Raw genomic sequence first — 17,061 nt, forward strand, 5'->3', positions numbered from 1 at the left:
TCATTCAAATCAGTTGCACATCTTCCAAATTATATTCTGAAAATTCAAATATCAAAATGGGCATAGTATTGAATCATGATCACTGTTAATTAATTAGTTTGAACTTATCGTTCATTCACACATATATACTTATAATTTATGTTTTTTTTGCAATATGACTTTAATCTATTATACATAAAAGTAGACAAACAATAAAAAATAGCATACACCCTTAAATTTTAGTGAGACAGTTAAATTAAAGAAAATTCCAAAACAAACATCAAAAGCATTTGAGAGTGTGATACTGATTGTACAGTGGTTTGCTGGACATATATACGCATTGTACTTTGTCAACCAATAGCTGGCCATTTAAAATGTACTGATTGTTCAACTAAACATTAAAAACAACTACATGTGTATGGTTCAAAAGATGAGGTAAAAATATTTAAAAACTGACTGTAAACTTCGGTAGCATCTTTGTAAATATTTATTGAACTGTTCGGTAAAATATGTTTCCTGACGATCTTTCTGTGATATTTAATATGACTAGCAATACCTTACCGAAAACCAGCAGCTCTGATTTACCATTATTAAGCACAAACCTCCACCAAATTATTTCATAAAAAAAATGTTTTTTTAATATACTTCGAAATCGCGTTGAACAAAACACATTCGGAGGAGTTGGATTTCATTGCTTCAGTTACAGGGAATTGTCCATGTCATAGAAAAATACATTGAAAACTTATTTGATTTTTCTATGTTATCCCCTATTATTCAATTGATAAGATACTGTATTTACCTTGTACACAAATATTTCTTTATCACAAAGCACATATAAAATAGATATTTTTTTATAGATGAATTAATATCAAACAAAAGTGATTCAAAATACATTCAATTGAACCAAAAAAATATATTTAACAATATCATTTTCAACATAGAACACGTTTTTTATAACTGTAAAAATATTCCTTCACAACATCTCTTCACATGAGCCATAACATTTCGTTAATCATTTCTCGACCTATCTGTCCAATTCCTGCTACCACGGAAATGAAGGAAACATGACTTATCTCCCCTAGACATATAGAATATTGAACAAGGATTATCTCCCTTCGGCCAATCTAAATTTTATATCTCCATCAAAAAGAAAATTAATAAAAATAAAATTCCGTTTGAATATCATTTTGTGCTTTCAATCTATATATATTCGTTCTTCTTAATAGAAAGAGGATCCCATATCAGTTATTGTGTATGAATCTAAATTTCATTGATGGAGTGTTACATAAAGATTAGATGGAGAAGGAACGTATTTGAGATTCTTTTTTTTATATGATTTACCTGACCATGTAAATGAACACTTTCTGTAATACCTTAAACCAAAAACACACATGAAAATATCATAATTTTTGGTCTTGCATCGTGATATCTTGATGTCATCTCAAGTTGTCGCTGGTGACAAAAAAATACTATGATCTTCTATAACAAAAGGGGGATATTTAATAGTTTTGCATTAAATAATTTACATATAATTCATGAGTATGGCATAATATCCATATTTATTAGTACAATATTCTGTCAGTTGAGTTCAACATATATGGTATTCAATGGGGAAAACCATTAAATCTTCTATTTATTATATTTGTTTGATTAAAACAAAATATTGCTGCATCAAAAAGAGTTCATGGAAAAAGAAGTGTACACATCTGACCGCAAGGAGAAATTCGGTAAAACTATTATATTCTATGTAGCGAAGGTGTACTTCAACAATCACTGACTCTACTGTCACTTCATCTGAAATAGAAAGTACCAGTCTGATGGGTCAAGTCATATCATCACATGTGGAGATATACATGAAGCATCCTGTATATCTGCATTGTAGTGAACATACACGTTTTTTTCTTTCAAATTGATAATTTCTTATCTTTTACAAGTAAAAATGTAATAAAAACTAATATAGGCAATTTGAAGTTTGTGTTATCATGAAGATTGTTTCTAATTTTTATCACAGATATATCAAATATACAAACAACAAAATTAACAAAATCATAGTAAATGTACTTGTCGTAACCTATAAACTCAATTTGCAGACAGTTGCATAAAATGTTTTGGATGTAATAAATTAAATATAATTTCAGAATGAAAGAATTTTTCGTAAATGTCTATTATTTTTCCGAGAAAAAATTCTTGAACAATTTCCTTATCTGAAGAAAATATGTCAGCGATTATTTTTGTACAGAACAAAATAAGTATTTTATAAATGACCTATAAAACTATAATATACAGGTATGACATTAGTTTCGCTCCAAAAACATTTTATTCAACATTAAGTTTGATCACAAAACATGGTTAAGAATGTATCCTCCCCCCCCCACCTAAAAATAAATAGATGTTTATATACATTATCATCTATATCCATATTTCATAAATATACAGACATTAAAATAAATATATATTATGTTCTTCAAACCAATTCTTTATCTTGAAAATCAGTTTCTAACTTATGACCATACACTCTGGAAATTGTCGTGAAAAAACCCTGACCGTCAGTAGGTCTGGTAACTTCATTGCATTTAACATTAAATATATGGTATGTGAAATAAAATCAAATTATACTAGCACTAACTTAACTCATAAATCAATTTAAGGCAAAATACAACATACATTTTAAACCTAATAATCTCCATTAAGCGTCCTTTATCATTTTTTTGTATGAACATCCCATTCCTTTATTTATATATTACAAACTTACTACTGTATAAAGAAGTATCTGTTATGACTAATTTTTGAAAATTTTGGAAGGTTTTACAATTAATCTAATTTTGTCATATTGCTGACATTCAGGGCACTTATTTTAAGTACCAACAAATATTTTGGAAAAATAATTTAAAGAAACCTTAAATTATTCCGTTTCTATATTGAATGCATTCAAATAATGCTAAATAAAGGCTCAAGTTCATATTCTTTTAACCTTTTTATAGCCATATACATGTACAACACAAGTTTCAGTAGAAAATATTTGAAATGTTATGAACTAAGAATCATTTGAACATCAAACGCATGTATATAGAACACTGGTTACCTGATGTGTTACCTAAATATGGTATCAAAATCAACAAAAAATGACATCAAAAGTATTCTTAAAATTTTCTTTCTTATTTAAAAAAAAAATAATTTCATCTTTTTTTTAGTATAATCAAATTTTATGAAATCCTCCCTAACACTTTTTTTTCACTCTTTATAATATATCTTGAATAGGATGATACAGCAGGAGAAAGATGAGTTGAACCCCGTACAATATTGGACATCTGTACCAATGTCTGGAACTGGACAAGAATTTCCTCTTGTTTGCTGTTTATAGAATTAAATGCTCCCCTAGAAGAATGCTTTTGCTTCAAGGATGTTTAAAATGGATAAATAATGGATGTTGTGTTGGAGTCACTGAAACAAGATAATCAAAATAAAATAAACGACTCCAAAGTAAACAAAAAAGAACTCTTGTATAAATCAAAGGGACAGGTTAAATTCAATCTTCAACTGCAACTTTTCAAAAGCACTTTAACTTAAAATTATGGCACACAGTATTTTGTTATGACAGGAGATGAAATTAAACGGCCCTCATGGCATCATGAAAAAATATTTTTTACTTTTGTTGTTGTCATGGTCGTGATTGAGTCCTGCTCAAATTGCTTACTTTTGATAACTCACCATATATGTGTTTCCATGACAACGAATTCAGATGCTTATATATACATGTACATATATAAATATTCATGATTGAAGAGTTGCCGACCTTGACAACAGTAACAATGTGTTCAGAAATTTCAGTAGACACAGTTGTCCATGTAGGGCCCGGAGCTATACATGCGTTGCATTTCTTGTAGAAATCTGTGCTGTTCGGGTGACTGAACACCTCCACTGGGCGAGTGTACCGGGGGAGACACCATTGCTAAACTATGCGCAGGGGTCATGTGACCTGACGAAAAGTGTCCGGGATTCATGTGGCTGGTAGCCATGTTTGTCATGTGACTTGTTGGTCCGTTGGAGGCAGTAATCGCCAAAGGTTGTCCATCTAGTGTCTGGTTAGCAGTGTCACGGAAAAATTCGTCGCGGGAACAGTCTGTTTTAAGTATTGGGCGGTGGTTGTCGGGAAACGCCATTGAAAACAATGCCTCTGGGTCACACACAAACTTGTAGACATATCTCTCGCCGGCCACCTTCTGCATGATACCTTTCTCATAATAGTAGCGTAGGGAACGACTCAGTTTGTCGTAATTCATGGCTGGTCTATTCTTCTGCAAACCCCAGCGTCTGGCGACCTTTAAACAGAAAAGCTTAAATGATTTATCAATGTACATATTACAATTTATATGTATAAACAAACAATGTATGTATTAAACATATATTGTGTCAAAAGTGAAACTTTGTTATTACATATTTCCAAACTGTTTGAACAAAAATTTAAATGTTCGCTACTATAATACTGCTCTAAATCAACAAGTAAAGTCAGGTAAATTTGTCTAGAAATATGGCTGCTACTGCAATAATGATAATTTGAGGTTCTTATATACCGCTTTATCACAACCTAGTTTGTAGGTCGTCTCAAAGCGGTTCACAAATTATTATCCGTGGTTAAGGGCCTTTGCAACCAGCCAATATCGTTCCCTGGGGAGCATACAGCCGGTGCTGCCATTTCGGCTCATATAGCTAGCATTCTGCAATTCTAGCACTGCCCAACCACATAACTATTTACAGCTGAGTAGACTGGAACAAGCGGAGTAAAGTATCTTGCTCAAGGATACAACACAATGCCGTGGCGTGCCTCGAACCCGCAACCCTTCGGTCACGAGCCCGCGTCCTACCACTTGACTACCGCTCCTCCATCATTAAGTCATGTTGACCTTTATTAAACCTTAGATTGACAATATCTAAACTTGACCTTATCAAGGATACATCTAAAGCAAACTTGTGCAATGTTTCATGAAAATCTGTCAAGAAATACAGTCACTTAACCCTTTCACCACTGTAGACCATAATTGACTCATCCATATCAATGCATGGTAGAGTCTATCAAAGTTACATAGGGGTGAAAGGGTTAAAGAGTGATGATAAGTATAAGTAGTGTGTCGGACAGAAATGTGACACAGACATGCAGAAGGACAGACAGACAGTACATAAAACATAATACTCTCTGCATTGCATGGCTGGAGATATAATAATTGAAATAAACTTTCAAACAATACCTCTTCTGGGTCGATCAATTTGAATTCTAAGCCCCGCCCAGTCCAGGAGATGAAGGGGGAGTTTGAAGGATCATCCAATAGGACCACAAGAAACTGCCACAGTTGGAGGGATCCTCTTCGTTGATAGGTTGGGTGGGGACCGTCTCTATGGTAACGGTCAAGATAAAAGTCTCGATAGAATTCTGCTTTCATTTCCATTCCTGTGAAATACAGAAATTGAAAGAAAAATGATTGCAATGTCTTTTTTCAAAGGACTATTTAGTCAAAAACCTTAAACCATATTGACAAGCTAAAACAGGATGAATGCAACTCAAAGTATGCAATTCGGCTGAAATCAATCAAAACAGCGACAGGTATAGAAATCTCGTCATCCGAGTACCGTTACTGGAAGAGCATTATTGTCAGCAGGATTCAGGTTTCTAGAATGGACATCATCAGAACCTCAGTACTTCATAAAAAGTTACAAATTTCTTAATCAACAGAACAACAACGGAATCACGTTTTTTTATATTTAATAGACAGGTTTTTGTGGTAAATGTTAGACTTGAATTGATATAAAGCTTAATTTTCCTTGGAAAATCCTAGCTATAATTTCGTTGAATATTTTTCAAATTTAATAGGTCAACAATGTCTGATTTTCACATGCATATACAGTTAAGGTTGAAGTGTTAAAAGTTCATAAATCATCAGACACTCTTTTAAAAAAAGTCACCTCTACTTTTGGTCATCTAATACCATATAAGCAGAACTTGATCTTAGATGATAATGTATGAAAATGAAGGTACCAGGTATCTAAAAACAGTTTTTAACTGTGTGAGATAACATTTGTGCTAATCTGCACAATAATCTACCTTCAACATTTACCTGTTTTACAATCCTCTTACCTGTGTGATAGCCTACCTTTTTCATTCACCAATTTCATAATCTTCAAACATGTATGATAACCTACCTTTGTCATTTACCTGTTTTACAATCTTCTTACCTGTGTGATAGCTTAGCTACCTTGTCATTTACCTGTTTCACAATCTCCTTACCTGTGTGATAGCCTACCTTTGTCATTTGCCTGTTTTACAATCTCCTTACCTGCGTGATAGCCTACCTTTGTCATTTACCTGTTTCACAATCTCCTTACCTGTGTGATAGCCTACCTTTGTCATTTGGCTGTGTCACAATCTCCTTACCTGTGTGATAGCCTACCTTTGTCATTTACCTTTTTCACAAATATCTTACTTGTGTAATGATCTACCTTTGTTATTTTATATTGCTGTAAAATTCCTTTCAGATATATATCCCTCATAACATCATCATAAACAGTCGATACAGGTAGGTACTCAGAATACAAACACGGGATAATCATTACAAGCCTTCCATCCAGATTGATCATGTAACAAAGCCTACTAAAATTAAGGTAAACAACACCTCACCCATATGAGGAGCCCTAAACTCACATTTATGTTCCCTCGCTACAGTTACAAAGGTAAGTATCGTCAGGTTTGGATGTCAGCGATGATTACTTGTAATTCTAAGTTGACTAGATACAAATTAACTCCGCCAATTAATTCCGTCATCTGCCCACATCACCCGATACATTTAATCATTGGTAGCACTTGATCTCGCAACACCGGCCTATTAGAAAAGGCACCCATTGGCATACGTGAATATCGACATAATATGAGGATAAAAATCATTCTTACACAACCCGCTGTACAAAACAAAACAACCAGAGTCAGACCAAAAATAATAATTAATGAAATAATGTTTGGTATAAAATGTAGGTTTATATACATAATGGGCTATTTTTGCTATTTATGTTTTATGAAGAATATCTTTTGTTTAATTTTATTGCTGTTAAGATGTCTCATTGATGCACACTAGAAGTTCATTTCAGCTGTACACTTGTAAAACGTAAATAAAGCTCAACTTGAAACCATTAGCGATCTCCCACCTAACAAGATGGTACTCATAACCTTAACATGAAGAAATTTGTTCATTATACAAATATACATAAACACGTGTATAATATAAAAAAAATACTAATCCTACCTTTGACAATATCATAATAAATGATTTTTTTTTGCTTAGTTAAAGAATGAAAAAATCGGTACATGGGGAAAATATTATAATAAGTGATTTATAATAACAACCGATATCATAATAAGTGGGTTTTGCTGTATATATATATCCAAAGTGTTATGAATTAGAGAAAAACCAGAGGAGTCACAAAATATTTTACTCCCAGCTTTTACTTGTAGAATAGATACACTGTACTTGAAAAATTACAGGTATGAAAGACGTTTTTCTCTCTCATATCTATTTTTCTCTAAATCAAGGAAATATCAACCTATTTTGAGCAATTGCAAATTTTCCAGTGAGCGTCCCTGTTTGACGTGACGTGGCTTGATTGTAAATCAAAGACTCCCTGTCATTGTCTTCATTTATTGTGGCGTCACAATTACAACAATGGCAAGTGAAATGTCAAGTACCACAGATTCTTGCTAAAAACCCATGTGGCTGACGGATTCGGAGATCAAAACTGAGACATATATTTTTAACATCAGTATACCACACACTTCTGATAACCCTGCTTTAACTTAGCATTATTTGAAACCAGACTTACCAAATGACATTACTGATATATTATTTTAATGATTCTTGTTCCATAAGCAACAGTATCTTCAATAATTTCATCAGAAAAATATATAACTTATTGCAAAAAGTTGCTTGAAAGAAATATTTAAGGGTGTATGCTACCTTATTCTGTTTCCTTCCCAAAAGAGTTCCATATATGAGAAAACTATCATACCTGTCTATCTAGTTAACTGGTGGTGAAATTGAATACAAAACTGAAAAGTATACCAGGCGCCGGGATCATGAAACAATCTTAGACTTAAGATTTTGCTCAGCCAATCAGGTATGATGTCATTTTTCATGACATTATCTGTGATTGGCCGAGTCAAAACTTAAGACAAATTTAGACTTAAGATCGTTTCCTGATCATGTGGCCTGATGTATTAACAACAGTTGGGTACCTCTGATTTCATATTTTAAAATTAAAAATAACATTTTTTTCGACTTTTTCCCAAATAAATTCCATTGACACAAAAATAGATATTTGAAATCCGTTACTGTCCCTTTACAAACATATAGTAACACATAGATAGCTTCAACTGAAAAAACGTTAGGTTTTTTGAAATTGAAAGCTACACAAAACATTTTTATAGCACACAAACATACGAAAAAATAACAACTTTAGGCACAAACTCTATTTCCTATTATTAGTAGTGTTCCCTTATACATGCATTAATTCTTTAGTACCAATGTGTAGTAATCGCATCAAACTGGACAAGACTTAACAAATCCTTTTCTGTTTAGTTTAAGTAAATACTGGACAAGGTGTTTTGTACACTGCGCCCTCCATGTTGTCTATGTGTACATATTTTAGCTACTTAACCTTTCTCAATGTCATCAGGTATAATACCAGATAACATTTCTGATAGTCCCTTCCCTTTTGTCTAGTTCACATGATAGATTTAAGAAATTGTTATTGAACAGATTTAGGGGAACTCACTCCCCGTTGTCTTGTATATATTTCTGCTATTATTAGATTTAAAGTAACGTTATTTGTCTAGTGATAATTATGTGTCTTTATCATTAGACTCAATAAGACTCGATGCCTGTAACATTAACTCCATTCTTTTGTCCCCTCAGTAGTTCCCTGTAAAATGTGCTTTAATATAACTTGATTCAGACTTATATATTAAAAACACTTGTTTTTTGTTTGAATTTTTTGTTTGAATAAAGAAACACAAAAATTAACTGTTTTTTTTTAAATTTTCAAACTAACAAGACCGCAAAAATGTTTCAGGTATAAAAACTCAATACTGGGTCGAAAAATGGAACAGATTGTGAGTTTTTGAACATGTCCATCAAGTATCTTCAAACCCGTTAATCTATCCTACATCGCCACCGATATCGTATCAAGTGGACACACAACATCAGAGGCGATAAAAGGATCTCCAGTACGACCACCTAATTTGCAAATTTCTGAGGCTTCATTTGATTGGCTAGTTGGCCAATGACATCTAAGTCGACATGATCAATCGACGGCGAGATACTTAAGAAGCCGACACAAGTCTGGGTGCGTGTTGACAATCCAGTTCTCCTCATCTTAAGTCTCTGCGTATTGATGCTGATCATATGCAGCAACAATAGACGACCATAAATAAACTTTCATCAATAGACGCCCTACTATTGATGTTGAAGGGCCAGAATTGAAATTGTCCAAGAGAAAAAGCACACTACATCAGAAGAAGTATGTATTATAAAAAATCTGTGTCAATTTTCTGTTGCTTTTCATTCCTCAGTTTTTAAATACAACGAAGCACATATTGCTCAATTGTTTTTCTTTGCTTAAATATATCATTTCACCATTTAACCTAGCTCACTGAACTGCTCTAACTAAACAAACAAATTTATAGATTTTACGTCAGTGGAACGAAGCTATCATCAAGATACCTTGGAACGAAGTCATCATGAATATACCTTGAATTATCATTACAAATGTAGGTCAATGATAATAATACAGAACAGCATTATTTTCACAGCAAACATGTGATTGTGTCTCATTTATTTAAATCTCATTTCAATATCATAACGAACACTTCCTTTTCGTTTAATGGAAGACTTTTGCCGCTCTTCAAAAATTTGATTAAAAATGTGACATCAGTATAATATATCTTTTTCCCAAAAGAACTTAAAACAAAGAAACAAATATTTTCTTTTAACTGATTTGGATATGTTGGAGACATCTTTTATTTATTTATATATTTGATGATATAATTAAAAGATAAACAATTTTCTTTTGAATTATTAGATGTTAATGTAAATATTTTCAAAGGAGATAACTCTTAGAAAGAAAACAGCCACTGTTTCATTTCGACGACCGCATATGTCCGTAATGAAAAAAATTATGCTGATTATTCAGTATTTTTGAATTATTATTTTCACATTTATCTTTCGTGAATTGATATTGGCTACATAACCCCAAGATACTTGAACAATGGTTAGTCAGTCTCTTTATCTAGTTTTAGGATAAATCTACTTCCAAAATAAAGGATCTCAGGATTTATCTGTACTTTTGAATGATGTTTTGAAGCTGACCTAACACTATCAACTTCAGAAGTTCTTTGACAGCAGAAAAATGTTTTTTTTATACTTCATGTCTTTTGTAGGGGGGACAATATGCCTGTGGTGGAATACAACAGATTGTAATACAGAAGGAATGTATTGTGATACATATCCTGTGTATTTTCAACGACATATCTGTTAGAATGTGTTACTAATATTCTGTCAAGTTATGAAAATAAGCCTTTGAAAAATATTTGAATGTTTCATTTCTGTATTGCAATATGATACAATATGTATGTGTATTGGGATATATGGTTTTCCAATAGTATGTGACAGCCCTAATTATTTTAATAATGAAAAAACTGCAAAATTAAATGGAACTACTTCTGAAATACATATCACTAATTCAGTCAATTCTAGAATAACTTCCCATAACAACGACACAATTCAATCATACAAAGTCAATGAATGGAAAAAGAGTGTTAATAAAACATATTGATTCATATTCAATAATGACTTCCAGACATTTGACCAGCGATCTTGCTGACAGCTAAATTACCTCCAATAACGCTTGAGAATAAATCTCTACAATGGACCGTCCCTATGTGAATCCCTTGGTACCCACTCAGCTGGTGAGGACGGGTCCTAATTGGCTGGGAAGGGGCCCAAACAGATGCCAGCCCCTATATTAACAATGGGTTGTAAAGGGGCTACATAGCTAGCTGCATCCACTCCTGAAATCTGTACAATACCCTAGGGGTAGTACACATATACTTTATTGATAATGAATGTTTGCATGTGTTTCAGTCTTTTTAATCAGCTGAATAGCAGAATATAAGTTTTTACGGAATGATATGAAATAATATTCTGAAAAGGTAATACAGCTATATTAGAATTAAAGTACTTATACCATTACATGTTAACTGTAGGTTTACATACAGTAGGGATTTGTTCTTCAATCTGGATTCTGATCAAATATTTAAATAGTATTAAACTTACTTATCTTATTTAAATCTGTAACTGAAATCCTTTATAAAAGGGTTAAAATTCCTGTTTTTATTACCAATCAAGAGAATCTAGATTATTATTAAGACACTGTCTTGCTATGATAAATATTATTTTCAAAAGTACAAGAGAACGAAAAAACAGAACTTGTTTCTATTTCAAAATACGTTACCACAGTCATTATAATGCATATTCCAACCTTACTTGGCTCTTTACATACGTAAATAAAGAATTTTTCCCCCCATGGGGAACCCCTGGGAAACCCACCAATCAGACGGCAGTATTCACGCACGTGATTTAAGACACGAAGCCATGCTTCCCACTTCATAATTCCTTCAGCCGGCCGTGTTTACGGACGTGTTTTGGTGTCTACGGGTTCCAACTACAACAGGCGTTGTTTGTACCCATACATTTACGTATCCTTTATAACTAGTTAACTTTATTTTGTTTTAATTAAGCTTTTTGCTTTATTTTGCGCCGTTTTGCGACCAGGCTCCGGCCACGTGTTCGCGTTTTTGACGGTTTGTTTACGTTGAGATGGAGACTCCTCCTTCTCAAAGGCGCTGTCCTGGGGGTCATTTTTTTGAGGCTTCCGACCCCCACCCTTACTGTCCTGGCTGTCGGTCTTGCTCTCTGGAGCAGCCGTGTGAAATTTGCCGTGCCTGGCAGCCGACTCCTACCGGTGGTTCTCCCCGCCCGCGAGGGCGTGCAGGTAAGTCGGGTAGGAGGGGCGGTAGGGGTGGGGCGAGGGCTAAAGCTAGGCCTAAGCCCTCGGAGAGCACCAGCGGAATTCCGACCTCTGTCGAGTCTTCCCTGGGGTTCGTGTCGGCGGTTTCGACCCGTACCGGGGCCGCTGGGAAACAATTTGTTTCTTTGGACCCGCACCTTTCTCTCACCCCGCCTTCCGTTTTGTCGGTCGACGTGGGTGAGGGTTTGGGCTCTGTCCCGGTCACCACGGTGACTAGGGGACAGGGGGGCGGCCTTCTCTCCCAATTTGTGGTGGGAGGGCAGGTGGCCCAACATTCCCTTGGGAATATTAAACAGGCCAGCCATGTTGTGTCAGCGGATGCTTCTGTTGGTGGCCTCCTGCCGGTCCGCTCCACTCCTGAGGGTGTTGGTGTTGTCGGAGACCGGCCCCCGGCAGTTTTGTCTGCTCCCGGGGTTCCTTGCATCCCTGATGTAGCCCCTGGCGTGGTGATGGCGTCTAGCACGCCGTCCACCACTGTGCAGCATTTGCTGCCCGGTCCGGTGGTTAGTGATGCTTCGGCCTCGCTAGCCTCGGCTGGATTTTACGGTGGTGTGAGCACTGGTGTAAAAACCTATGCTTCCAGCTCTATCCCTTGTGCCTCCTCCCCAGGTTTTCCTATGGTAGGTGCCAGCGCAGCTGCGTTTGGTTTTGCCGGTGCACGCTGCTCCCCTGGTGGGGCTTGTTTTACTGGCCCTACAGGTTTTGGCCCTGCTGTAGGTCAGTCTGGGTGGAGTTGGTCAGGTCAGCCAGGTGTGGCTTATGGCGGCGGGTGTGTAGGTGGCCCTAGGTTCCCTACCCCGCCCCCCCAAACCGGTCCTGCCTCCGGTTTCGGGCATCAGGTTGGTGGCTCTGTTCCAGGGTCCTCCCTGGTTTATCCCACCTATTTGCAGGGTGGGAATGGAGCTCATTGGGGTCAACAGGCTCCTTTTTATGCTCCGCCCCAACCACCGACCGCCTATGGGCAGTCTTGGGGTTTCTCCCAGCAGGGGGCTTTTCCAGCCGCTCCCCCTCCACCCCAGGGTGGTATGGGTTTCCAGCCTGGATATGCCCCCCCCGCCTTCTTGCCTGCGGCGATGGGGCCCCCCCTCCATCCGCCACCGAGCCGTTCGCGCAAGCGTTCGCGCTCCCGGCCAGCTTCTGCTGCCGGTTCAGTCAGGCAGAGACCGCGTGATGCTAGGGCTGCTGGTCGTGCTGCGTTGGCTCGAGCTCCTATTTTGGAATTTGAGTCTACCAGTAACTTCCGCTGTCCGGTGTCAACTCCTACCTTACAGCAGGTTCCAGGGTCTTGTGGTCCTGCTCCTGCTGTTCCTCAGGGACTATCGATTGCCCCGATAGTTCCCTCGGGTAGGTCACGTTCTCTTTCCCCTCCTCGCACCCCTCCCCGGAGGGCGACGTTGATGGAGGTGGATTCGGCGGGTGCCTCTCCTAGTGATGAGAGGGACGTTCTTCGGGGCTCTCCTGGTTGCTCCAATTTTACGGAGACTCGGGATGAGGATAGAGTCGGCGAGTTTACTGACTCTGATTTAGAGTCGTTGGATTCGTCTGGGTTGGACTCAGAAGGCCCTTCTGATGTGTCCCAATCCCGGCCCCGAGATGCTGATCCGGTGCCTCCAGAGGTTTCGGCTTCATTTCGCACTTTACGTGCAGAAGTTATGAAGCTTCTGGGGGACGGGGTTTGCCCACGCCCTTCCACGGATTCGGCCGTCCCGGAGCGCACTTCGCTCCTTCAGAGCATGTTGCCTCCCCTAGCATCTGCCTCCTCGGCCTCTGCTAGGTCTCTTGCGGAGGGACGAGGCGTGGCTTCGTCCCTCGCTCAGGTCAACGCTTTATTAAAGCAGAAGGTGAGCAAGGCTCGCAAGCCTTTTTCCCTCTCGGCTTTACAGGTCGTGGTTGCGGACATCGCAGATTTAGCTGCAGATACGTACCGCATCCACGACCCAGTCTTGGCCCCTAATTCTGTTTCCCTTGAGAGGGATCTGGATAAGTGGCCGGGACGCTGTGTTGACCAGGTTGTGATGGGGCCTAGGGAGCACTCTAAGTTGGAGCGTCTCCTTAGGCTGGCTCTCCATGTTCTGTCCTACGCAGACTGGTTTACTTCTGCGTTGCTGGCTGCGAGCTGCAAGTCGGTGGAGCAGCTCCCCAGCAAGGTTGGACTGATGGAGCGCCTCAGCCAGGCAATTTGCAAGGCACATCTTGATGCGATGGCCTTACTGTCGGCTGCCATGTCACACCTTGTTGTTGCCCGCCGGTTGTCGGTCCTTTCTGGACTGCCAGTCGGCGATTCCTATCGGGCTACCCTTTTGGAGGCTCCCTTGACTGGCGAGGATTTGTTTGGCGGGGTCCTTCCCTCAGTGCAATCTGAGATGAGGTTGGACCCGTTTGCATCTGAGGATGCACGCCACAATTCCGCAGGCAAGGGCGCTAGCAGGAAGAGGCAGGCTTCTGGCTCCTCCAGGCGTAGGAGGAAGAGGGCAAAGACGACTGCTTTTCAGCAGCAGTCTGCCCCTCCGACTTCCGCTCCGGCAGAACGTCGGAAATCTTCCTTCCGCGGTAGGGGTTCCCATAGGGGTCGAGGCAAAGGCAAAGTTTCCAGAGGTAGGAAGGGTTCCTGACTCTTCCTTGCCCTTGCAAACTCCTTGTCCACTGTCTGTGGCCGCTCCCACGTCCTTGGGCGCGGGAGGCTCCGCCGAGGTGGTTTGGGAAGGGCTAGATTGGCCCCTTCCGGACTTGCCAGTAGGCGGTCGGCTGTCCCATTTCGTTCCTCAGTGGAAAGAAATCACTTCAGACAGTTGGGCCCTAGGGGTTGTGTCCAAGGGTCTCTGCATCCCGCTTCTTCGGGATCCACCTCTGGCGCGAGAGCCTATCTTTTTCCCTTCTCCTTCCGATCCGGGAAAGGTGGAGGCTCTCAGGTCAGAGGTTCAAGCCATGATCGCGAAGGGCGCGATCGAAGAACTTTCACGGGACCAGTGGTCTCCAGGGTTTTACTCCCGGGTCTTCCTCGTGAAGAAGAAGTCCGGTGCCTGGAGGCCTATTATCGACCTCAGTACGTTCAACACGTATGTCGATTCCCCGCACTTCCAGATGGAAACGCCACGGCGCATCATTGCGTCAGTGCGTCCAGGGATGTGGGCTACGTCCATCGATCTGAAGGATGCTTACTTTCACATCCCGGTCAGGAGGTCGGCCAGGAAGTTCCTCAGGTTCACTTTCGAGCAGAAGGTTTACCAGTTTCGCGCTATGCCCTTCGGCCTCACTACGGCCCCCTTGGTTTTCACCAAGTTGTTGCAGGTAGTAGTGGGGCACCTCCACAGTCTCGGGGTAGATGCACACATCTACTTCGACGACTCCCTGTTGCTCCAAGTGGATCCAGTTATCCTGTCCCGGAGCACGAGGTCGGTTCTGGGCGTTCTGTGCCGCCTAGGGTTCATCCCTTCCAGGGAGAAGTCGGAGGTTCTCCCCTCTCAAGATTTTGTTTTCCTCGGTTATCGGTTCAGAACCGATCTGGGGTTTGTCCTTCCACCAGTGTCCAAGTTCGAGAAGGCCTCTCTGTTGGTCTCCGTTCTGGTCGGTGTGGAGCGAATTCAGGTCCGATGGTTCCTTCGGTTCCTCGGTTACCTGAATTCATTGGCGGATGTGGTTCCCTTGGGTCGGCTTCACATCCGTCCGCTCCAGCTGTTCCTTCTGTCAGTTTGGTCTCCGGCGTCTCGACAGTGGGATGTGTACATTCCTCTGCCGGAGTCGGTGAAGGAATCAGCTCGTTGGTGGACTCTCAAGAGCAATGTCTTGGCAGGAGTTCCTCTGGTTCGGGCATCTCCTGCTATGACCCTTTACACCGACGCGTCCATGACCGGTTGGGGTGCATACCTTTCCGGTCAGACGTCGGCGGGGGTGTGGTCAGGGGAACAGCTTTCAGAACACATCAATGTTCTGGAAATGCGTGCTGTTCTGTTGGCCCTTCGGGGTCTTCGACCCTCCCTGCAGGGCAAGGCCATTTGTCTGGCTACAGACAACTCCACTGTGGTGGCTTATCTGCAGCGCCAGGGGGGCACCCGTTCCCCGGCTCTGTGTGCTTTATCCACCCAGGTCCTGTTGCTGTGTCAGGAGATCAGTCTCGATCTCACGGTGAGGCACCTTCCAGGTCGTCTGAATGTTCTGGCCGACACTCTGTCTCGGTCTCGGAGCCCGGTTCTCACCGAATGGACCCTCAAGCGTTCGGTGTTCCGGTCTCTTTGCCTGGTTTGGGACAGACCCCATGTGGATCTGTTCGCCACGGCCCTGAACTTTCGACTCCCTACATTTGTGTCTCCGGTTCCAGACCCTATGGCCATGGCGGTGGATGCTCTATCCCAGGACTGGTCGGGAATGTACGCGTATGCGTTTCCTCCCTTCAATCTGGTGGGCAGGGTGTTGGAAAAGATCCTTCTACACCCTTGTACTGTGTTGCTGGTTGCACCGCTCTGGCCTCGACAACCTTGGTTTCCTCTGTTGCTTCGGCTGTCGGTGGACTTCCCACGCAGCATCCCACCCCTGTGGGATCTGCTGTCTCAACCGAGGTCCCGACAGTTCTACTCGGGACCGGAACGGCTCCACCTTCACGGTTGGATGCTATCTCGGGAAGGCTCACTCAGACGGGCTTTTCTCGAGAAGTTGCAACTCGCATCGCAGGATCACTTAGACCTTCGTCTTCCGCCGTCTACCAATCTCGATGGTCCGCATTCGGTGATTGGTGTGTCGGACGGTCGATTGATCCAGTCTCTGCCTCTGTTCCCGTTGTAGCTGACTTTCTTTTGTCTCTGTTCAGGGACAAAGGTCTGTCTCCGGGAACTATTGCAGGCTATCGTTCAGCCATTGCTAGTGTGCTGGCTTTCTATGGTAGCAAGTCAGTGGGCTCGGACGCTTCATTGTCGGCTCTCATTAGGGGCTTCTACATTGAGAAGCCTCGTTCACGGCAATTGGTCC

At 40.6% G+C, this 17,061-nt stretch overlaps 1 protein-coding gene across 1 annotated transcript in view; it reads right to left on the reverse strand.

Moving 5' to 3' along the window:
- Positions 1-3,199: 3,199 nt before the first annotated feature.
- LOC110460751 (ETS translocation variant 1-like) overlaps positions 3,200-17,061 on the reverse strand; it is a 67,724-nt gene continuing 53,862 nt past the window's right edge. The window contains exons 9-10 of the mRNA XM_021513862.1: positions 5,223-5,422; positions 3,200-4,298 (exon numbers count right to left, since the gene is read on the reverse strand). Of these exons, the coding sequence (XP_021369537.1) occupies positions 3,804-4,298; positions 5,223-5,422 (695 nt within the window). The 3' untranslated portion in view covers positions 3,200-3,803. The remainder of the gene's footprint in view (positions 4,299-5,222; positions 5,423-17,061) is intronic.

Source organism: Mizuhopecten yessoensis, unplaced genomic scaffold, assembly GCF_002113885.1.
Source record: "Mizuhopecten yessoensis strain PY_sf001 unplaced genomic scaffold, ASM211388v2 scaffold10479, whole genome shotgun sequence".
NCBI lineage: Eukaryota > Metazoa > Mollusca > Bivalvia > Pectinida > Pectinidae > Mizuhopecten > Mizuhopecten yessoensis.